This window comes from Schistocerca piceifrons, chromosome X (assembly GCF_021461385.2).
Source record: "Schistocerca piceifrons isolate TAMUIC-IGC-003096 chromosome X, iqSchPice1.1, whole genome shotgun sequence".
NCBI lineage: Eukaryota > Metazoa > Arthropoda > Insecta > Orthoptera > Acrididae > Schistocerca > Schistocerca piceifrons.
In genome coordinates, this window is record NC_060149.1 from 262347180 (window position 1) to 262371185 (window position 24006).

The 24006-nt window shown below is 37.2% G+C and overlaps 1 protein-coding gene across 3 annotated transcripts in view; it reads right to left on the minus strand.

The window, feature by feature from the left end:
- The window catches only part of LOC124721627 (endothelin-converting enzyme homolog), a 416974-nt gene that overhangs the window by 26014 nt on the left and 366954 nt on the right, over window positions 1–24006 (minus strand). For all 3 annotated transcript variants that reach the window (XM_047246685.1, XM_047246686.1, XM_047246687.1), the window contains exons 9-11: window positions 17626–17848; window positions 14670–14793; window positions 7438–7594 (exon numbers count right to left, since the gene is read on the minus strand). In XM_047246685.1, the coding sequence (XP_047102641.1) occupies window positions 7438–7594; window positions 14670–14793; window positions 17626–17848 (504 nt within the window). The remainder of the gene's footprint in view (window positions 1–7437; window positions 7595–14669; window positions 14794–17625; window positions 17849–24006) is intronic.

Here is a 24006-nt window from a genome sequence, read left to right on the forward strand (position 1 = left end):
CATGACAGTATTATTTCCTTCACACTTACAATATGATCAACTCAAGTAAGCACACAAGAGATAGTAGTTCATTGGGTACAAGGCGTACCTAAGAAAATAGGTGAATGGTATAAAAAAATTAAAAACAAAACAGAAAACTCTATTTGCCTTCAACCTAATCTCAGCTGCCTAAATGCCAACTCATGTATTTGTGAATATTGGCATTAACATTGCCCTTGATACTCTCTAATTTAGCTGATATGAATCTCAAAAACAGTAACCTGATCAGGGCGTGTAGACTATTGACTCTAGCATGGTGCATTACCAACAGCTACCTGTCATAGCTCTGAAACAGTCACATACAGTACACATTTTGTGTTAATAATTTCTGTTCTTTATTCTTGCAACAATGCTGTGTGTTTCTCTGACAACATTTTGCACAATTTGAATTAAAACTGGATGTTAAAGCATTGCTAAATTGCACTGTAACACAATCTTCACATTGAGCAATGTGGCACATTGGTTGGCACTCAGCTATATGTGGCAGGATGGAAGCTCAAATCCCAACCAGCCACCCAGATTTAGTTTTTCAGTATTTTGTAAAAGTATCCTGATTCTGACTTTGCACAAAGGGAGAAATTATAATTATAATTTATTTGTAATTGAGATGTATGTTACCTGTCAGAGACAGTCATATGCATCGTGCATCCCACTGCAAACTGTGGTGTTCTTTATACAGCTAATAATGACTTTATAAAATTACATGACTTATACATGGTTCCCAGTGTTCAATATGTCCTCCATATATGAGGATGAAATATTTGAGAATTGTTTTATGTACTGAGCATAGCAATTCAGCCTGGAAGTTTCAACAAAAATAAAGAGCCTACAAAACCCTCTTTGTATAATTTTACATACTTCCTCTAAATCTTTTACAGAGAGTGTTAGGATGACTCATTTGAAATCGCATAGCTTATTTCCTTCCATATTCATTCCCTGATTTAAGTTTGTACTCCATCTCTTATGAGCTCCCTTTTAATGAGATGTTAAATCCCAATCTTTCTTTCTTTAGAGTTATCACACACATACACAAAGAGAAAAACTGTAGTTGGAAAGAATGGCATTCTGTCTGTGGAGAAAAATGATTCACATATTATACACTTTTTTTTATTTCAGACACAATCACATAATATAACAATTGTAGCCAGTTTGAGCTTTACATTGGGTCTTTTCAGATCGTAAAATAGGAAAAATAAATAAATAAATCCATTTTAAAAAGTTAAAACCTGTAAATTGTTTGGCCAGTTCTATTTATAATCTATGTAAATTAAAAATCAAAATACATTGAGTCATACCTACACACCATAGACGGTATTTGGTGAACAATGTGTTGTTACACTACATACATGCTGGAACCAGTTATGTTTGTCAACATATTACGTAATTTTGTTTAAAACAAAAAGAAGCGTAAAAATCTGGCTCAAGATTAATTTATTAAAGTGAGAAAATGGGTCACAGCTAGGGTAATTATAGGCAGAAGGAAAAAATTTATGTACAAAATACAGAAAAACAAGAATGAACTTATACATATGTGTTTAAAAGTGAATGTGTTCATAAGATAAAACTATGACAAGATGAAAAAGTGAATAGGACTAAAAACAAGATTGAAGGAATTGATGTGACCTCATGGAAAATATAGCTTGTGCCATACCATAAGTTGAAGGAAGTAAAAATGTATCTTGACTCATAATGGTCTCTGGGCTTTCTGAGTGTAAGAATCTTGATATTTCATAGTACCTCTCTTATAGTGTCTGCCATGGAAATGAGTTTAGCATTTACAGGTGTTCTCATGGTGATTAACAATATCTGAATTGGAAGATGGAGGTCTTCTTAGAATCTTCTCTGTCTTTTCCATTATTTTAATTTGACAGGGGTTCCATACCAACAAACAGAACTGAATAATCAGCGAAACAAGGGTTTTTGTAAGTAAGTTCATTTGTGGGTTTATTACAGCTCCTTGAAATTCTTCTGATGAATCTCAATGTGGGATCTGCCTTCCCTTCAAGTAGATTTATGTGGTCATTACATCTTAAATCACTCTAGACAACCATTAGAGTTACAATAGCCCATAAGTTTCAGTCCTTTGCCTGCTCCTGTTCTCAACCTACATAAATGATTTAGGAGAGATTTTGGAAGATTCTCAAAAAACTGTCATATTTTCAAATATATAAATACATGGATAAAGGACCCAATCACATCAGAATGAGACACAGTCTGAAACAGTCTTACAGCTGGTTTACAGTAATCTGATTTATCCATAATTGTATAAAGACCCCTACTATGCAAAACCAAACAAATAAAAATGACTTACATGTAGCAGAAGCAGAAATCAGTGGCAATACGATATGAGGATCCATGTGTGAAGTTCCTAGGAACTATATGGGGCATAAGCTGAGCTGGCACCAAAACATGGTTGAGTTAAACAGAAGTTTCTGTTCTGCCTGCTTTGCTCTTCTAAATCTCTCCTGCTATGTTTACATACAGAAGGTATTGCTATCACACTTCACATACTTTTACTCAATACTGTCCTTATAGCAGATTGCAGATAACTGAAAAAATATTTATTCCACAAAAATATGTGGTAAGAATATTATGTAACTTTGATAACTAAACATCTTTCAGAAATATTTTCAAGGCTCTTTTGATTCTTACACTTCTCTGCCAATGCATTTACTCTCTGATGGTATTTGTGGTTGATAATAAGAATGAATTTTGGATGAGCAACCATCACTCTAAAAGTAAAAATAATTTCCATAATCTGGGTGGTCAGAAACAGTCTGAAAACCTCATAAGGGTGTTTCAGGGTAAGTTGTACTGAGAGATGACAGTTAAGAAAAAAACACAGCACATTGTGCTATTTCTGAGTTAATTAGCATTGAAGTTTGCCAATTAGGCCCTTGTGCACACATATTCAAGTAGCTTGCCTCATACAATTAGTGTCAGTTGATCATCAGGCCATTGTGCACACAAATTTAAGCAGTCTGCCAGGTAAAATTAGTGTCAGTTGTTCTCATAATGTAGATGATAGTGTGCAAGACTGTTCAGCCTTTCGTTTAGGTTCAGTCCTTGTTAGCATCCCATGTTCAATTTTTTATCACTCACTTGTTTGGTTTTAGGAAATGAAATGAAGAACACATTTGGTGATACTGTATTTGGTGGGTCACTTGAATTTGCACACATAACAGCCTGATTTGCTGACTTCAATGATAGATAACTCAGAAACACTGCAGCATATTGAATTTTTTCCTGAACAACATAACCTATATTGCAACACCCTTACAAGCTTTTCAGACTGTCTCCGACCATCTTGTATAGGTGTATCCTTATCTAGGGTTCAGAATGTACTTTTATACAATGGTGTAAAAGGTTATAACATGTTGTTGATAAATAGGAAACAGGGAATTGAAGAAAAGATTCTGAATAGTCCAGAACAAATTAAAAGATGCATTATTAGCTGCCATATATACCATTTATCAGAATGTTTGAACTCATGGATGTAAATTTCACTTTGCTTTAATCTTTACATTAAACATGTAGACAGATTATGTTGTTCTGTATACAGTTACATAAATGCTTTGTTTTATGTATGAGATATAAACAGCAATTTTGTGATTTAAGAGGAGGATCAGTGACTTTTCCAGAGTAACTGTTTATTTGGAAATATATGTACATTCATATCATCTGGAAGTGATTCCCGTAATTCTCAGTGTGAGTAGATTAGCACTAGGCATAATTTGTTGTTAGTGTACTTTACAGAAGTAGCTTGCAGTGGTTGTTTCTGCATGTTAATCTATAACATCACTCATTCTACATTCTAGAAGACTCTCCTTTGTAAAAGTATTTACGAAACACGTATGAATGAAAGAATCAGTGAACAAATGAATCAGCCTATATTACAACTCATTCCAGTCTAGTGCCATGATCAACAAACACCAGAATGCACATTGATCCATCTCCTGGTATTCATAGAACCATTACTATTTTCTGCAATTGAATTATAAGATGCAGAAATGACATATCTAACAAAAATGAAAGTTTACAGTAGACACAAAAATCTTCATAGATAGTTTGAAACAAAAAGTTTGCACATGAAACTTTTCTGCAGCTTTGCAGTCATGTTTTGTCACAATACTGAAAGGAATGCTACTCCAACATGTGGAATATCAAGCAATTATTATGCATTTTACATGTTGTATATATGCCCTTTTTACAAAGTATGACTCTTGCAATCATATGAATTTTAAAAATTGTAATGAAATAAACAATAAACTGTCAGAAAAAAACTTTTATCAAGTTATTTCACATGTAATTACAAGCAGTTTTTCTTCTCATTAATTTCTTCTTCTTCTGTGTATATTGTGGGCCATTTGAAAAGTGTCTCATAAAACTTACTGTTCCTGCAGGAACATGTTGTCAAGTTTGTGGAGATCTTCCACTTTCTTTATCATGATTGGAATACAACCAGTGATGCATGCTTTCTCCTGAGGTAGACTCAGAGCATTTGTGAGGAAATGTGTGACTGATTAGTCCAGAAATATAGGTACTCAAAGGCAACAATCTTCTCTTTCTTATCTGATTTATATTCAGTATTCTTCAACTTAGACAACTGAAAAGTAATTTTATTTTCATTAGAAATATCCCTTCCTGCTGGCTCATCTTTTTGTAGTGCCTGGGCCATCATTTCTTGAAAGCTAGAACATCATTTGAATTCATTCAACACTTTGATGGAGAAACATCCAGGCACATTGCTCTTTCTCATAATCTCACAGTATTCTTCCCTTATAAATATTCTGTCACTCCTCCTGATGAGCCATCAAATAGCCCAAAAGTCCCTGTCACAGCATGGAACGGAATGTGCTCATACAGAGTTATAGTCTTCAGTATATTGTTATTAACAATATTAAGCAGAAAATAAACCAGAGTATGATTTCTATTTTGCCAAGGACATGTGTCACTGAACAGTATTAGAAGCTGTACATGTTGTTCTTTATTATTTTGTTCAGATTAGTCCTACATAAAGCTAAAACTTCATGACGAGGTCTCTTTGCAATTACTTCTTGGCAAACATACAATACGAACAGTGCAAAAAATCAGAGGTGACATACATGCATTCAAGTCGACCATAATAAACACTCCCTGCTTTGTAGAAAGGAAACAGCTGTGCTACATATGTTCATTCTACATCTTTCAAGATAATCAACAGCCAGTGAAATCACATTCCAGTGGGTATACAGGGTGGTACATTGATAGTGACTAGGCTATATATCTCATGAAATAAGAGTCAAACGAAAAAACTATGAAGATCGAAACTTGTCTAGCTTGAAGGGGGAAACCAGATGGCGCTATGGTTGGCCCACTAGTTGGCGCTGGCATAGGGCAAATAAATATCAACTGCATTTTTTAAAATAGGAACCCCCATTTTTTATTACATATTCGTGTAGTACGTAAAGAAATATGAATGTTTTAGTTGGACCACTTTTTTCACTTTGTGATAGATGGTGCTGTAATAGTCACAAACATATGGCTCACAATTTTAGATGAACAGTTGGTAACAGGTAGGTTTTTTAAATTAAAATACAGAACGTAGGTACGTTTGAACATTTTACTTCCATTGTTCCAATGTGATACATGTACCTTTGTGAACTTATCATTTCTGAGAACGCATGCTGTTACTGCATGATTACCTGTGAACACCACATTAATGCAATAAGTGCTCAAAATGATGTCTGTCAACCTCAATGCATTTGGCAATACGTGTAACGACATTGCTCTCAACAGCAAGTAGTTCGCCTTCCGTAATGTTCGCACATGCATTGACAATGCACTGACGCATGTTGTCAGGCATTGTCGGTGGATCATGATAGCAAATATCCTTCAACTTTCTCCACAGAAAGAAATCCGGGGATGTCAGATCCGGAGAACGTGCGGGCCACGGTATGGTGCTTCGACGACCAATCCACCTGTCATGAAATATGCTATTCAATACCTCTTCAACTGCATGCGAGCTATGTGCTGCACATCCATCATGTTGGAAGTACATCACCATTATGTCATGCAATGAAACATAATGCCGCACCATTAATTAACACGCGAAGGTCACTTATGTTCCACTTGTCGCAGCCATCATGGATTTTCCATTGCCCAATAGTGCATATTATGCTGGTTTACGTTACCGCTGTTGGTGAATGATGCTTCGTCGCTAAATAGAACGCGTGCAAAAAATCTGTCATTGTCCCGTAATTTCTCTTGTGCCCTGTGGCAGAACTATACACGATGTTCAAAGTCATCACCATGCAATTCCTGATGCATAGAAATATAGTGTGGGTGCAATCGATGTTGATGTAGCATTCTCAACACTGACGTTTTTGAGATTTCCAATTCTCGCACAATTTGTCTGCTACTCATGTGCCGATTAGCCGTGACAGCAGCTAAATCACCTACTTGGGCATCATCATTTGTTGCAGGTTGTGGTTGATATTTAACACGTGGCTGAACACTTCCTGTTTCCTTAAATAATGTAACTATCCAGCAAACGGTCTGGACACTTGGATGATGTCATCCAGGATACCGAACAGTATACATAGCACACGCCCATTGGGCATTTTGATCGCAATAGCCATACATCAACACAATATCTACCTTTTCCACAATTGGTAAACAGTCCATTTTAACATGGGTAATGTATTACGAAGCAAATACTGTCCGCACTGGTGGAATGTTACGTGATACCACGTACTTATACGTTTGTGACTATTACAGTGCCATCTATCACAAAGCGAAAAAAGTGGTCCAACTAAAACATTCATATTTCTTTATGTACTACATGAATATGTAATAAAAAATGGGGGTTCCTATTTTAAAAAATGCAGTTGATATCAGTTTGACCTATGGCAGCGCCATCTAGCAGGCAAACCGTAGTGCCATCTGGCTTCCCCCTCCAAGCTAGATGAGTTTTGTTCTTTGTAGTTTTTTCGTTTGATGCTTATTTCGTGAGATATTTGGCCTGGTCACTATCAATGGACCACCCTGTATATGTGACCCTTTGCAGAGTGGATAGATTTATGCTCCAACTATCAGACAATGCAGAGAAATGGAAATTAAAATTTTGTTAAATGTACCTTTCCACATCTTGCAGTTCAATTAGTGTTTCATGCAGTTTTGCTCTTCCAAAAGTAATATTTTTATGATGCTAGAATTTCACATTAGGAAACAACACTATATTAGCAATGCAAGAAAATAAAAGTAGCCTGGATATATCCCTGCAGACAACTATTATTTCATGAAGCACAAATCATACAGTTCTTGATGCATCCATAAATGCAGTTTTAGTATCTTATGTACTGATATAAACTATAAATGAACAAGTTCAAGTTCATATAATACAAATAACATTTATACCTGGTTTTATTAACTGGTTGATCAAGTTTTTCTAAATTTGATTTCAGATTATATTTATTGACGCGAATATTATTTTCAAAATATTCATCTTCTTTTATTTCTAGGTCTTTGTACTTCTGATCCAGTTCTGCTGGATTTAGTATATAGTCTGGAAAACCTAGAACAACAAAGTATAATTAAACATGAAATAAATGTGTAACATATTTTACATGCTTAATTATGTTTAAGTGTATAATGCACCTTAAAATTGATAAAAAAGTGTTTTGTATCACAAACTTCCAAAGTTGATGCTTTGGTGTTATGTGTGACCTGAATTCATTAGGCTGCAGATTCCTTTTTTTTCAGATGTCAGCTATGTTTGAAGTTGCACTTTTACTACAGAAACAGGAGAAACAGAAAGGATACTAATTATAGAATTTTGTACACACCTTGTATTTAATCTTAAATTTTTCACTTAGAAACCAAGATTTCATTTTTATTTCCCTTTGTTTACAAATAGTGTACATAGTCATGATGCAAATCAAAAGTGTTCTCTCTTTTGCTTCTTGTACAATTCTGAGAAATGAGTTACTTTTTGAACAAATAGATGTATTCAACTAACCAGGAATCTAATACTAACACTGTAGAGCAACAGGGAGAGCTTAAGGAATATAAGATATACATACCTGCAATGATTAACTGAAAGAAACAAAATACTACATTATGAAGATTAAGGAAATACTGTTGTATGACTTTATAAAGGATGTGATGAAAATTGGAGTAGAGTGAGAGAAAGTTTGGGTTGTAACCTGAAGAGTGGGCGTTTTTGTTACTCCACATGAGCTTCTAGATCTTTTGTAATATAAAAGCCCAATAGTTGACATACAAGATGAACCCACTGAGATGTCTTGTGACAAGAATTCCACTGTTGCACATGGCATTGTATTAATAAGGAAACTGTTTAAATGAAGATATGTTTCTGCTTAGACTGTAATTTCATGGAATACTTCTATTTTCATTACATAAAGTTTCATCCTGAAACCAAAAGTTTTCATTCAAGCAATATTTGATAACTGTGGACCCAGTTATTCAGAAAACAATTGAAATAATGAAATTATTTTCCAATATTTAACTGTTGGCTAGGATCGTCTATTTTGTGATGGACATTTCTTTCTAACACATATTTAGGTTTTCCACATTTTTTCCCCCACAACATGTAGCTTACTAGCCTAATTTCATAGATATTCTTCTGTATTGCTTGCTGTACTAGTACATCAGGAAGAAAGCATATCATTGAGAAAATGCTCAGCCATAGCCTATGGGACTGACTGCAATACAAATTTTTACTCCATAATGGCATATGCTCTGTTTTGAAGCTACCTATTGGATTAAAACTGTGCTCTGAGCCAAAACATGAGCCTGTAATCTTCCCTTTGTGAGCAATGCCCTTAGTGGCTTAGCTATACAGTCATAGCTCACCAATCATCATCAGAGTTCCACTTCTGCGTTTCATCTTTCGTACTTTCCAAACTTCATAGAAGCCTGTGAGAGATTAGTTTCTGGGTTCGAGTCACAGTCTGCCAGGTAGTTCAAAAAAAAATGCGTACTCCACTTTAGTGTGAAAGAATCACTCTTGGAACAATCATCTAGACTGTTGGTAATCCATTTCTCATTTACATCATTTCCTCCAAGAGTGTTAGGTCAACACATTATGGATGAGAGCATGTCTGAAGTTTCCAAAGTAGGAGAGAGGCACATGAAACTGAGAGAACTGGTTATGAAATGTGCATGGATATCTCAGTCAATAAGAGTATTGCTTGCAAAGGCTAGGTTCTGAGCTCAAGTCTGGCATGCAGTTTTTAACTAGCGACCTGCCTCATCCTCACAAAATTAGCACTAAGCATCTACGGCTGGAGACCTTGTTTTTAATATTTAGTGATATACATAAACCTTCCTTCATGAATCCATCTATTAGTGAAAACTGTATCAAAATCCCTACAGTGGTTCCTGAGGCTGGCCTTCATATACAAAAAGGAAAACACAGTGGATGACTTTAATTTATAATATGTATAGACTCAGGTCAAGCTTCACTGCTCCCTGGAGTTGCAGTGGCTGACACTTTATTACTTTCCTTGCCAGATATCATGTCCCCCGTAGCTAACTAGCTAATAGCTCCCATTAGTGCCACAAGATGTCACTCCAAAAGCCAATTAAAGATGGAACAGATAACAGTACATATATTACACACTCATCATTACTATAAACAATAAATTCTATACAAAACCTTCATCACGGATCAGTCTCTCTATTAGTGAAAACAGTATCAAAATCCTTATAGCATTTCCTGAGATAAGCCATAACATACAGGCAAAAGAACATGGAGAGGACTTTTATTTAGAGTTATTATGTATAAAAGTACCAGGAAGTTTTACATCTTGTGGGAATGGCCATTAGACCTCTACTAGAAATAAATACCAGGCATGGATGCACCAGCCCATATTATTTTAGTGAAGCTATTGTTTCATAGATTGTCAGATACAGTTATTACCTCTCTTCTTTGGCTTTGATTTTGGAAATCTTCTGTGCATGTGTTGTTGTGTATATTGATTCCAACTTCATTCATTGCTACTGATTCAGGCTCACATTAATTGTAGTCTTGGTGTTTCCCGTGTACTGCAGTTTTGGCTATAGGTTTTGGCATTCACATTATATGTGTTTCATCGCAGTGATCTGTCTATTTTAGTGTCAGACCACAAGTTAAGTAATGCCAAAATGTTGTTCTCTAACTGTCAGGCATGGGTATATAAACATGAGGAATACATTACAATGGTACTTTTTGTCTGGTTTTGTGTTTGTTTGAGTACTCTGTGACTTTGACACCATTCATACGCACTTGAATTAGTGACTGAATTTATGCCTGTGTGCATATTTCCATTTGTTAACCCAAGCAGCTGGGAGGGGAAACCATCCTGTATGCCAGTGATATTGCACTATTCATGCACTGCCAAAACCTAAATGTTATGGTTAGGCACCTCCAGAAACATCTAGACAAAATTAATCAATGGTGCACTGTATGGAAGGTAAAAATCAATTCTGACAAGAGCCAATCAATGCTATTCACAGCCAAGATCAAGCTCTCCACGTACCAACCCACATTTGATGACTCAGACTTGACTTAGGATGACCGAGTCACATAGCTTCGATTTAGCTGTCACATGTAACCAGTGTGGTCAACAAGGTTTGTGGCCTGCTTCATGAATAGTGCATTCGGCTGTTCTGTGGAAATTGTCTTGAATGGCTAATTATGTCATTTTATGCTCATAGCATGCTTCTTTTCCTTCTTAAATTTCAGTATTCTTTTATAAAAACGGAAATGAAATTCAAATAATTTGAAAGCCCACTTATGTGCTCCATTCAACTCATGTGATGCCTGTGATGTCGCTGGCTAGCACGCTGCTCCTATTTTCATAAAGCTAATTCACATTGATGTCTTGTGTTGGAATTTACATTTCAGAAATGGATTACAAATGGTACATAGTATCACACTGTACAAATACACCTATAAAAACTCTTGAAAAATTGTTTCCGAGTGTTTCAGGGAATGAGGAGGTTTGTAAAAAGTGGTTGTATTGTAGCAGCAAAATTCCACGATGTCTGTGCCAAGTCCACTTACATAATTAAAAATGTCTTGTAGTCTGAAGTTAACATTAATTTATCTCTGAGATATGCTTTTCCACTGTTACTCTTAGAAAAAATTGTCATTGTAACTGTTTTTTTTTTTTTTTTTTTTCATAACATTGGTGGGCCAGTTGGTGAAGCTGTGGACTGCCGAATATGAAAAGATGAAATCTAGCCTACAACAATATTTACAATATTTTAACTTGTTCCTAAAAGAAAATGACAGTACTTTCATGCGAAAATCAAATCACAATTATAAAACTGCACTGCATTGATTAGAAACAGAATATTATTATGTTTTCCTTGGCATTTACATGTGATTACTTTTGCAGTAGCTGTTCACATACATCATGTTCAAAAAGATATTTTCTAGTTAATGTGACCACACACTTTTTACTTTATTAGAAACTATGTTTTTTCTTTTATCTTCACACTGTCCAGGTAGGATCCTTATTGTTTAAGCTTTTGAAGTTTCATCATGTTATGTAAGATGAAGTTAAGTCTGCTTCAGACACTGACATTAGTTTACATTCACAAACAGTACAGCCATTACCTTTGTGTTACCTGCATGTTGCCCATGCTTTATATCTCCCCACATACAAGACCAACTTATTGTACTGTGAGCATGTGGTGATATATTCACTACTAACAATGTTTTCCAAGAAAGGCAATGGTTTATAGGCATAGTAGATGCATTTATTCTCAGCTGGCCATTTTTCAGACTACGCTTAGTGTGAAACTATACACAATACATCCCATCATCAAAACAACTGCTACAATGAGTTCTTGTTAAGGCTATTTTCATAGTTTGTGTAAAACTTTAAATAATTTATGACATTTCCAGGATTCCAAGTTGCATTTTTTTTTCCATAGTTATATGTGCTCACCATTGTGCCAAAGAGCATGTGCTCATGATTGTTTGCCTGCTGAGTATCTTGCAGAGCAGAAATCAGCACTAAGATTTGTCAAGAATAATTTTGTCATGCTTTGGATCATATTTCATGACATAGTTGACAGTCTGTATATAAGGTACTGATGCATTTTTCAAAAGTTCCACTGAGCTAGGTGGTGCAGTGGTTAGCACACTGGACTCACATTTGGGAGGATGACAGTTCAAACCCATGTCTGGCCATCCTGATTTAGGTGTTTCATGATTTCTCTATACTGCTTCAGGCAAATGCCAGGGTGGTTCCTTTGAAAGGGCACGGCCGACTTCCTTCACCATCTTTCCGTAATCCTATGGGGCTGATGACCTCGCTGTTTGGTCCCTTCCCCCAAATCAACCAACATATGTTCCACAATTCTATAGCTTTGAGCATGTTTAATGAGGCTGCAGGGAGTAGGGAAAAGAATATCCATCCTCTAAGTGAGGGAAGCATAAAAACATCACTTTTCATTAGGTTTACGGTATCATCGTTCACAAAATTCCTTTTTATTGTTACTTAAAATTGTAAATGCGTTTTCCAGTAGCTACATAACTAGCAGAAAAAGTATGTAAAAACCTAGGAACTATGGCTAACACTCCTGTATAGTTTCATCTTACACCTAGTCTGTGACGTCAACAGAGCATTAGCCAATAACAGAGCGTTTATGATCATGTGACCAAATCCTGATTATTTAATGATTTTTAAGCTCTAAGTACATAAAAATAAGAGATATTTTGTGAGAATGCTGACAATACATGTGATTTGAATCTTATAATCTCTCCGAATAACAACAGTCCAAACCATATTTTTGACATAGGAAAATAGCTTATTGTACCCACTCTTTAAAAGTGACACACTATCAGACAAAGCAAAACTGACAATACTTCCAGCCATCTTGTATGGTTAAGAAATGTTGTCATTGGCCACCAAAAAACACTTGCAACAACTGCTAACCCTTCAAAACAAAGTGTTCTGGGTTATACTGTACACTGATTTTATATGGAAGAGTGTTGTGCATGAACAACAGTGTACCTAGGAAGACATGGTGTTCTTTGTTCAATACTTCAGCCTATTGCCTGCAGAATTGCATGAAGGAATGTGCACTGCAGACTGCCATAAGCAGTTTCTGCCGTTTTGTGCCGTTTTTATTGTTGATTGATATGAAGTTGTGTTTCGTGTAGCATTTGAAATATTTCATGTTCTTCACATGTAAGTGCTATATAATACATTAAATCCATTTGGAATGTATTGTTAATTCTCCAGGTACAGAACTTTATGGTGAGTAAAATGCTATGTTACTTTTATAACAATTTATATTTATACTTAATCAATCATGTACAATCTTGTACCTTGAAACCAAAGGTCTATTACCATGAAACATGTGTACTTGCAAATGAGCTGAGTTTCCTTAAGGTTTAATAATTTTACCTGGGCTGAAAATGGAAATTTAGGTTAGTTTCCAATAGCTTATGTTTCAAAACGTATTTAACTTGTAACTGGTATATGATAATACTTCCTGATTTCACTTACTGATTATTGACATGTGGCAGTGTAATAATGTAATAGATTGACTATTAAATACAATATTGATAAAAATTTCTCAATTGAAACTCTTTGAAATTTCAATCAAATATTTGTACCTACATGACCATGTTGTACCTTGGAACATGTTTTCACATTTGAAAAACCTTAATTTTCTGAAGTAATTTTTGCAATTTCAGAAAAAGACTACAGCACAAAAAACTGAATTTCATCACTGAAGAATGAAATAGGGAAATACAGTAAAATTCTCTCACAGGGATGGCTAGAGGGAAAGTCTGAAAAGTGTCTGAAGGTGCAACACTCTCCCTGGCTGTCAACACTCACATTAGGCTAGATGTAGGTACCATCCCAACCAGAAGAAATCCATCTTATTTTACATGAAAACAACTTTTTTGCCTAATTGTCTCATAAATTCACTAAACAAATAACCTCCAAATTCACTTCATAATAGATCAACAATGACCCTTACATGGACTAATGTACATTTATGGACATAACTCTATAGTCGGATCACATCACTTCATTTTATAATCACCTATAGCACAGTCAGAAGTGAGCCAGGCACAATAGCCTGTGGAGCTTGTGTTGTTTTATATGACAAATATGTTCAGGCATTTGAGACTGCTGCCAGAAGATGAGTAACAGGACTATTCAAAATTGCAGTAGCAAAAAATAAAACTTAAAAGAATTTCTGACAGCCATATGTGGAAACAACCATATTTAACAGCCTCCTACCTTGACTGCAGTATTTCTCTAATTCCCTAAGTTAGAAAATCTGCTGAAGTATGAAACTGATTAACAGATCTTGTATTCAATCCTCACTTGTCGCTATGCTTTTTGTCCATGTATTTTTCCATCTCGTGTCAATACAGTATGCTTGGGAATAATTCAGATTCCATTTTAAATTCTGTAGTTCTGATAACTCAATGGGTGAGGTTGGTTTGAGCTTAGGAGACAAAAGTGTTTTACATCCAATAAGATCATTATTAGTAAGACACAATGGTGGAAAACCAACCATCGAGTTGATGCATTCCTTTCAGTAGTTAGAGTTAATTTTTAAGAGCATTTCACTAATGGTGTATTGCATTAAATATATTCATGCCTTACCTATCATGTCAGTTATGGCATCAGCTTTCCTCTCTGCTGCCCTCCGTGTCTCAGCATCCATCCATTTCAGGTTTTTCAGGTTGTTCTTGAATGCAGTTCTTATCTGATTAATCATGTTTTCTGCCTGGAAACAGTCAACATTACAATTCACTAACAATTAGCAGTTTTGAAATTATTTAGGTGGTGTGATGGCCTCTGTGCTATACATACTGTGAATGAGCAGATATTTTCACAAAGTGCAAATTAACATTATTATTAAAATATGATTAACTTGTGACAATGGTGATCTAAATTTATTGAGCCTCTTTGTGATCTTCTGGTGCCATTTAACCTACCTTTTTAAATAACTTTCTTCCTTGACAGGATAAGCAATAAACCTAGCACCTATCTAACACATGATTTCCCAAGAGCCCCTTTTCAGGTGATATCAATGCCTTTCCCACAATATTTATTATTTGATAAAATACACCCTGTTTTTCCACCAGTTCCATGAAAGTATTTCACTATAATGTGAACAATTCTGAGAGAAACTGCCTTTACTTGTCAAGTGGCAATACATCACTTTGGAAGTAATATATCTCATTTCTGAGCTTTAACTTCATCTTAGAGAAATTGCCAAGACAGACAGACTAGCAGGAAATATTCTGCTGATCGAAGCAATTTAAAAAATACTACTTCAGAAATATAGTTGCAACAACTAATTTGAAAGAGAATTTGATTGTATGATGGTGATTACTGCTTAAAACAGTCTCCAAATATCCTGCATAGTGAAGTCAAGTTACTCTTGGGATGTCAGTGTACTTCTGGCTGATAGCCATTAGATATTCTACAAATATCCTACATAGTCAAGGTACTCTTGGGATGTCAGCACATTTCTGGCTGATAGCCACTAGATATTCCAACAGCATCATATTGCCAAGGTTCTTGTTTTTGGGTATGAAGTGAGATAAGCTTTTAGCAATGACTCAGTACTGGTTTGACTCATTTATGAAAACCTTGCAAAATGTAACTGGAATCTTTCTACTACAGCATATTAGGTGAAACTCCATTTTACTATGTGATCTTGTAATGATAAGTGAGAACTGTGTCACATTCCAAGATAAGGTAATTTTTTAAAAAAAAAAAAAAAAAAAAAAGATTAGGTAATGACTATGCTGCAATTTAAGACTCATATCTCATATATTTAAAAAAAATAGTCTGTTTTCAATTACTATAAGGTTGCATAGCTGGTACAGACATACCAAGAGGTAGGCACACAGTTAACTGTTTATGATCATGTGGGGCCTGTAGCACTAATAAATTGTGGGGATACAATTATTTATTTTTATGAATAAAATCTGCCTTCTGTGTTCTTAAGATATAACATGTCTAGTACTACAACATGAGCTTATCAGTAATCTACTGTCAAAAGAAGAAAGATTATGGTACAACGGCTATCAGTGATGAATCCAATACAGAACAAACAATACGCTCATACAGGAAAAGGATGACGAAGGAAACAAGGCTCTGTCTTTTTGAAAGAAACGGTCTCCGCATTCACCCTTAATCCACTTAGGGGAAACATGGTGTTCTGTTGGAGACCACTCTGCACATGTTTTGGGGCAGCCAGTCAGGCCAATGCACATGCAAATTCCAGCAGCCTGTCAGAGACCAGGTGATCAAATGTGTCCTTCATTTGGTTTCCTAAAGCCCAACAAAAGAGTGATCCAAAATGAAATGACCTGTTGCCTGGTGCAAGTCTTTTGAGTAGATGCCACTTCAGCAACTTGCATGTTGATGGGGATGATATGCTGATGGTGAAGACAATACAACACCCAGTCCTTGAGCGGAGAAAATCTCTAACCCAGCCAGGATTTGTGCATGAAGCAGCATGGTTGTCTAACTTCAACTAATTAACTTGGACTCAGTGCAACATATTTAATTTTTCTCTTAACAATTATTTCTCAGCACAACCTACTCTGTAACATCCTACATGGTTTTCAAACTGTTTCTGACCATCCTGTACATAGAATGTGGATCATGTTACACCTGTCTGTTTTGTGTGGTTGCACTGAAATCCTTATCATTTGCATATACAAGCATGTAATACACTTCATGACAATTTTGTCTGTTGCCTGCTGTCTTCATGGTGTTGCAGTGTTAAAAACAAGCAGTGTAGATGGACCAAGTAACTTATTTACTGGATCCCAAGAAGAAGAAGGGGAAAAAACTGAGATGATGCCCTGTTGGAAAGGTAATAGATGGCTTTAGAAGAGAAGCATGAGTGACATGTACTTTTATAGCTGGAAACCTTGACATATGGAGAAATCTGAAGGAGGTGTTTATCCAACAGTGAATGTAAAATGGCCAGTGATGATGAATGGCAGTGCTAAACATGGTTAGAAGTGAATGTGCTATTTTAAAGAGATTATTTTACTTCTCACTATAATACCTTTCATTTTTCTTTGTCTTTAGTCTTTAACATAACATTGGCAATGTTTTTTAGTACCCATAGTCATCATACCTCTTGTTAGTTTCCAAAGCAGCATTTGTATTAGTTGCTGTGCATGATCATTGTTAGATTTATCTTGCAAATCAAATGATACCACTGTAACTATACAAACCAGTACTAAAAGTGTCACAAAGAGAGAGTGAGATAATTGTAATGTGCCTCTGTCATTCATAATAATGATCATAGGCATGTTTCAGTGCTTTTGTGAATTATTGCTGACCGTTAAAGTCAGAGGTCATGTACTAAAAATTTGTTTAAAAAATAGTGTAGTAATTTTGTTACAGTAGAATGCTTTGTGGTTAATGCACATAAACTAATATTAAACTACATTACAAACTGGACCATAGACTGGTTTCTTCATTATGAAAAACATTTGTACATAATAATTGTTATGAATTTCATTCATCCTGTAATCCAAAGTTAATTTATTTTACATTAATAAAATTTTATATTTGCACTACTTACTGCAGGTTTACTATTCCCATGGAAAGCCTCTCTGACAAACATAGCACCAATAGCAAAACCGATGACGTTGTTTGTGTCAGTAACACAGTATCTCCAAGGCTTTTCTCCTCCTTCAGAGCCTACGAGGGCCTTTCTTAATCCTTTGTAGGCATCACGAAAAGCTTTTGAGAGATAACTGGTCATACTCCTGACTGTCTGCCACACCAAATAGTTGTTAAGGATTCTGAAACATAAACAACATATTTTGGTAAGCATACTTCTATACAGAATTTGCATAATCTTTCAGATCATAATGGACTCAGCAACAAAATTCATGCAGGCGTCTAAACTAGTCTTTAATAAACTTATCCCCGAACCTAACAAATATATTCCTGTCAATTGCGTTGCGGACTGAATTCCAAGTTCAATAAGTAGTGCCGTTCTGTCTAATTCACTAGAACAGCAATGCGTATGTTATATTTTATCACCTTCATTTTATTTCATCCCATGGCTCCACATGGATGAGAAGATGGACTACCAGTGGTAACAATTAGCCCTGTTCTTCAAACCGAGAGATTTAGAATACACGTCTTGTACTGACAATGCGTGATACAAATGACACCACTAGCACCTGTGATCTACAGCAATCAGGTTGTTGCTTGTACCACAAGGAGGTGCAGGAAGCTGCTGCATTAGCAATGCTCTCTGCCTGGGACTACGATGTAAAGGTGGTTGCACGGTACACCAACAGTAACCGGGATGCTTCCTTTACATTCTCTATACAGCGAACATGATGCAATCACATTGCGTGCTGATAGTGCCATGCACTGCTGACACAGCACTACATAGGAAGAGCCAGAGTGCCATCCCGGTACTTATCTAGTTGTATAGCAAGCAGCAGTCCAACTAGCTGACTCGGCCACCACAGGAAGGCTTGCTTTTAATGCAACCAAAACGCAAGCTGTCATCATTAAAAAGAGCTAAATATCAAGTCCACTGTAGCAAGTCAACATTAGGGTCACCTCAGTACCACGGACTAACAACACTCATTATATAGGCATCGCGATAGATTAGTGTTGATGTGGGGTTCTCATATCAGCGATGTCAGACGAAATGCACTGTGGCGAATGTGTGACCTACATGCAGTGCTTTGCTCATCATCAATCCTGCCTCTACACGCCAGGACAATCTTGTACAAGTGCCTAGTACGATTGCTACTAGAATACACTGCAGTTGTGTGGGGCAATGATGCCAACAGACACATCTAAACTGGAACACTCTGGACACTCAGGGACACTCCATACACATGCTAAATCGACTGGTCGGTATGCAGCCACTAAAAGATGGGGCAGAATTTCTACAAACAGTGTCTGCACTCCACCAACGACAACATCCGCACCTTGGCCCGTAGACTACACCAATGCGGGGAATTAGATGGCCCAACCATTTGTGACAGTAAGAAGATGTAGGTTTCGGCAATGTTCATTCCAAAAAATTATGCTGGCAGCGCTCTGTTATTCGTCGGCACCAGAACAGTGCTGATGATTACAGTAATGTCTGCACCTGTAACAGTACGTTCTGCGCCAGGATGGCGAAGTATGCAAATGAACGTGTTGCAGTGAAGGGTGTGGTGGTTTGCAATCCAGCATAGCTCGTTTCGTCGGCGGCCCCATCTGGGCCCCCACGTACAATAATTTGATCACATACGTGGACATCCACACTGAGTCAACAGATGCGATCGATGCAGAGGGATTTCCCGAAGGCGTCACAACTCTATTTGCAACTATCAGAGGAGGGGCAGAAGTATCGAGAGGTGGCAGGGGTGCTGTTCCATCTAGACATCAGACAACGAAACAGTTCACAGACGGTGATGTAGTCAGTTAGCACAAAACGTTCACAAAAGGAGAAGAGCAAAGAGGCATGTCACTATTTCGACAATCGGTGGAAAGGAACGCACTGTCGCCGATTCCAGCGGTATGGGCCTTGCCTGGGCCACTAAGGCATCTAAATGCGCGGTCCATCCAGCACAGATACCCAGCGGCTCACCAGCAGCAACCAACAACAACTTCGAGGCGTTGTCAATGCTGAGATTGACGAACAACCACAGACCGCAAAGGCGGACACCCACCCACTGCCCTAGAAGACGGAAAGACCTGAGAGCCGCTTAGTGGTAAGTGGTCTGAACCTAAGCTGCCACCAGTCATCATTCAACTGAAAGACGGCTGCAGTAGCAGTGGACGACCACAGCGTTCACTGTGAAGTCTGTCGGACGTGACCTGTGTAGAGTGTCTTTTATCTATGGAAGATTTTCGAGTGTGACGAGTGAGGCTGCAGCGCGGCAATTGCCATTCTGCATCCATGCCACCACCTCAGACAGACAAGTCAAAGTGGTCCTTCGGGGTTTCTCTCGTTGCATGAATCCATATCACCTTCGAGAAAAGCTGGAGGACATTGATTGGATGCGTGTCAAACCTCCTAGGACCTAGAAAGATCCGCCATCATTTCTCGTCGTCCTCACAGACAATATGGAAAACCGCAAAATCTTTCAGGTGATGCGGGTAGCTGTTACCATTGTCACAGCGTAGACGCTGAAGTAGAAAAGAAGGCCTACCCAATAATCCATCTGCCAGCATGCAATGTGCAGGTGGTCTGTCATCCCAGTGGGCAATACCCGTTCGCCGAGTCGCAACCCCCACAGTGCAAGAACTGAGATGGCGACAACGTAGCGAGCTACTACGGCTGTGTGAAGTTCAAGGCCGCTGTAACTCGATAACATGCCTTGCAATCTTGGCAGAGGGAGAGGACAACACCTGAAACAAGGAAATGGGAAGTGAAGCACTACAACCAGTGGCTGCAGCACTGTTGTAAGATCCTGCTCGTCGTCGTCGTCTCGTCCGCGCCCGCGACATGCCCAGCAAACCAGCATGCTGCACGCACAACATGACGCATTACGCCTGATGTGTACTGTAGAAACAAACTCAAAATAAAAGGTAACCATAACCGTCAAGGAAAAAGTACTTCGACAGTAGGAAAAGCAGAGCTCGAACTACAAGAAACTCAGGCGTTATAAAAGCTCGTAGAAACGATTAGCGAGTGATTAAATCTCAGTGCGCTCTGCATGAAAGTAATTATTACTCGACGTATCAGACCTGTTACAGCGATTCTAGTATTGGTCAAGTTCCACTTCACAGGTTCGTGTGATCTTGATGTTTTCCGGTACTTTCTTTTTGCACCTCTACGTAATCCGTTTCTGTGTAATCAGAATTTGAAAACAATCCTGTAAGAAAGGGGATTTTTAGTTTGACTCCTTCCAAATAATATTTAGGCTACTGCAAATATTGTTGTTTTCACCAGAAATTACAAATTTGCTTTTTGTAACGCTTGATGACTCTGGTAAATCAGAATACATTCTTCCGAAGAAACTTGATTTCTCTGCGAATAACTGATACAACCGATACCAGAACAAGAATAAGACTTGCTCAGCTTTCTTATTTCAAAATACACGTGAAGCTGAGCTTTCACATGGCCATGACTAACATTATGACTCCTCATCCAGGAAAATATCGAAAGAGAAAGATGGAGCCGATGTCTACAAAAAAGACAAACTTGCGTCAGTTTTAAAGTACAAGAATGGAAACTCACACCTTAGCGCCTTCTCGGTGGGGTCATTAGCGACGGAGCATAAGCTCATACTGGAATAGGATGGGGAAGGAAATCTGTCATGCACTTTTCAAAGGAGCCAGGTACTAACATATTAACGATAATATTGTAAACTTCAAGCAAAATTTGTGTCAGTAAAGAGATTTTTTACCTTAAAAATGTAGTTTAAGTGCATTAATGTAATGCTTATGTTACAAATTCTCTTGTAATTAAAATGCTATACAGCTGTACCTATAACTAAATCACGTTAAGCCGGCCTGCGTGGCCGAGCGGTTCTAGGCACTTCAGTCACCGGGTGACCGCTACGGTCGCAGGTTCGAATCCTGCCTCGGGCATGGATGTGTGTGATGTCCTTAGGTTAGTTAGGTTTAAGTAGTTCTAAGTTCTAGGGGACTGATGACCATAGATGTTAAGTCCCATAGTGCTCAGAGCCATTTGAACCATTTTTTTTAAATCACGTTAGTTCTGTAGAGAATTTAAACCCGAATTAGTTCTATCGCTTAGTTTTATCTCTAGATTGTTTTCAATTTATGAAATATTTTTGCCATTATTAGGCTGTATCGTAATGTTCATTAAAATTGATTAATTTGTTTCTACAAAATGACTCCTTTATCATTTATTTTTCACATAATCGTTCTACTTTACCACACTTTTTAATCAACTCCTGTTGAAATTATCCCCCTGAATTTAAATAATAAAACAGTCTGAAAACCAAATGACTTAAGTACTAAGCAGCAGAAACGTGATATAATACAATTTTAATGTTCTATGTAGAGACATAAAAGCTTTAATGTCCAAGTTACTCTTACCTTACGCTCTAACGATGTTGATAACCCTTTAAAATTCGTTGAAAGAACCGAACTTGGAGGTCTATACGGATATGGCCGGTGTCCGTATGAGACGATAATAATTATTTTAAAATATTGAAACACTTGCTAAGTTTTCTAAATGACAACATGTTCCAAAAACTGCCAGAATTTGTAACTGTTGTTTGTGTATGTGCAGTTTCAGTTGTTGGGCCATTTTCAAACGCTGAAACTGTAGTGGCTGATGACCCACAAGTAAGAAAAATTATTAACACTAGCTAATTTTTTTCGTCGATGACGTATAATTTGTGTGCATTGTCGAGTAGCAACGTAGGCATTCAGAGTGCTTAACGGAAATTATGGAAACAGATATCAGAGTGACAATTTTCGACCTTATATTGGGCCAACTTGGTAGTAAAGTGTAATAAGAAGCGTATTATTTTCAAAATAACTAACAAAATAAAAAACCTGTATGTTTCGCTATAATCCATGAATAGTTCTTCTCAAGATCTGAAATTAGCGTATGTTTACACTTGAGGTGCCTGTTTATGTCTCTATTCGTGAATAACTTATACAACTGCAATATGCTGACGTATGTGGACTAAATCCCTACTACCCTGTGATCTCTGTTATTCTATTTTTTTACGGTTTACGTTTTTGGTAGCTTTTTAAAAATGGATATCAATAATTAACAATGGACTCGTCGTCGTCGTCGTCGTTGTTGTTGTTATTGTTGCGGTCTTCAGTCCAAAGACTGGCTTGATGAAGCTCTCCATGCTACTCTATCTTTTGCGAGCTTCTTCATCTCCGAGTCTCCTTGGTATATTCATCTCTTGGTCTCACTCTACGATTTTTACACTCCACGTTTCCTTCCAGTACTAAATTGGTGATCCCTTGATGCATCAGAAAGTGTCCTACGAACTGAGCCCTTCTTGTAATCAAGTTGTACCACAAATTCCTCCTCTCCGCAATTCTGTTCAGTACCTCCTCATTAGTTACGTGATCTACCCATCTAATCTTCAGCATTCTTCTGTAACAACACATTTAAAAAATAACTTCTATCCTCTCCTTGTCTAAACTATTTATCGTCCATGTTTCACATGCATACATGGCCACACTCCATACAAATACTTTCTGAAAAGTTTTTCTGACACTTAAATCTATACTTCTCTTCTTCAAAAACGCTTTCCTTGCCATCGTCAGTCCACACTTGATAATCTCTCTGCTTCGACCACCCTTAGTTATTTTGCTGCCAAAATAGCAATACCTGAAGTGTCTCATTTCCTCTCCTAATTCCCTCAGCATCGCCTGATTTAATTCGACTACATTCTATTACACCATCGTTTTGCTTTTGTTGATGTTCATCTTATAGCTTCCTTTCAAGACACTGTCCATTCCGCTCAACCGTTCTTTCAAGTCCTTTGCTGTGTCTGACAGAATTACAATGTCATCGGCAAATGTCAAGGTTTTTATTTCTTCTCTCTGGATTTTAATTCCTACTCCTCCAATTTTTTCTTTGGTTTCCTTTACTGTTTGTTCAATGTACAGATTGAATAACACAGGGGATAGGTTGCAACCCTGTCTCACTCCCTTCTGAACCATTGCTTCCATTTTGTGCCCCTCGACTCTTATAATTGCCATCTGGTTTCTGTACAAATTATAAATAGCCTTTCGTTCCCAGTATTTTACCCCTGCCACCTTCAGAATCTGAAAGAGTATTCCAGTCAATACTGTCAAAAGCTTTCTCTGAGTCTACAAATGCTATAAACGTGGGTTTGCCTTTTCTTAACCTAGCTTGTAAGATAAGTCATAGGATCATTATTGCCTCTCGTGTTCCTACATTTGCCAGGAATCCAAGCTGATGTTCCCTGAGGTCGGCTTCTACCATTTATTATTTTGCAGTCGTGACTTATTAAACTGATAGTTCGGTAATTTT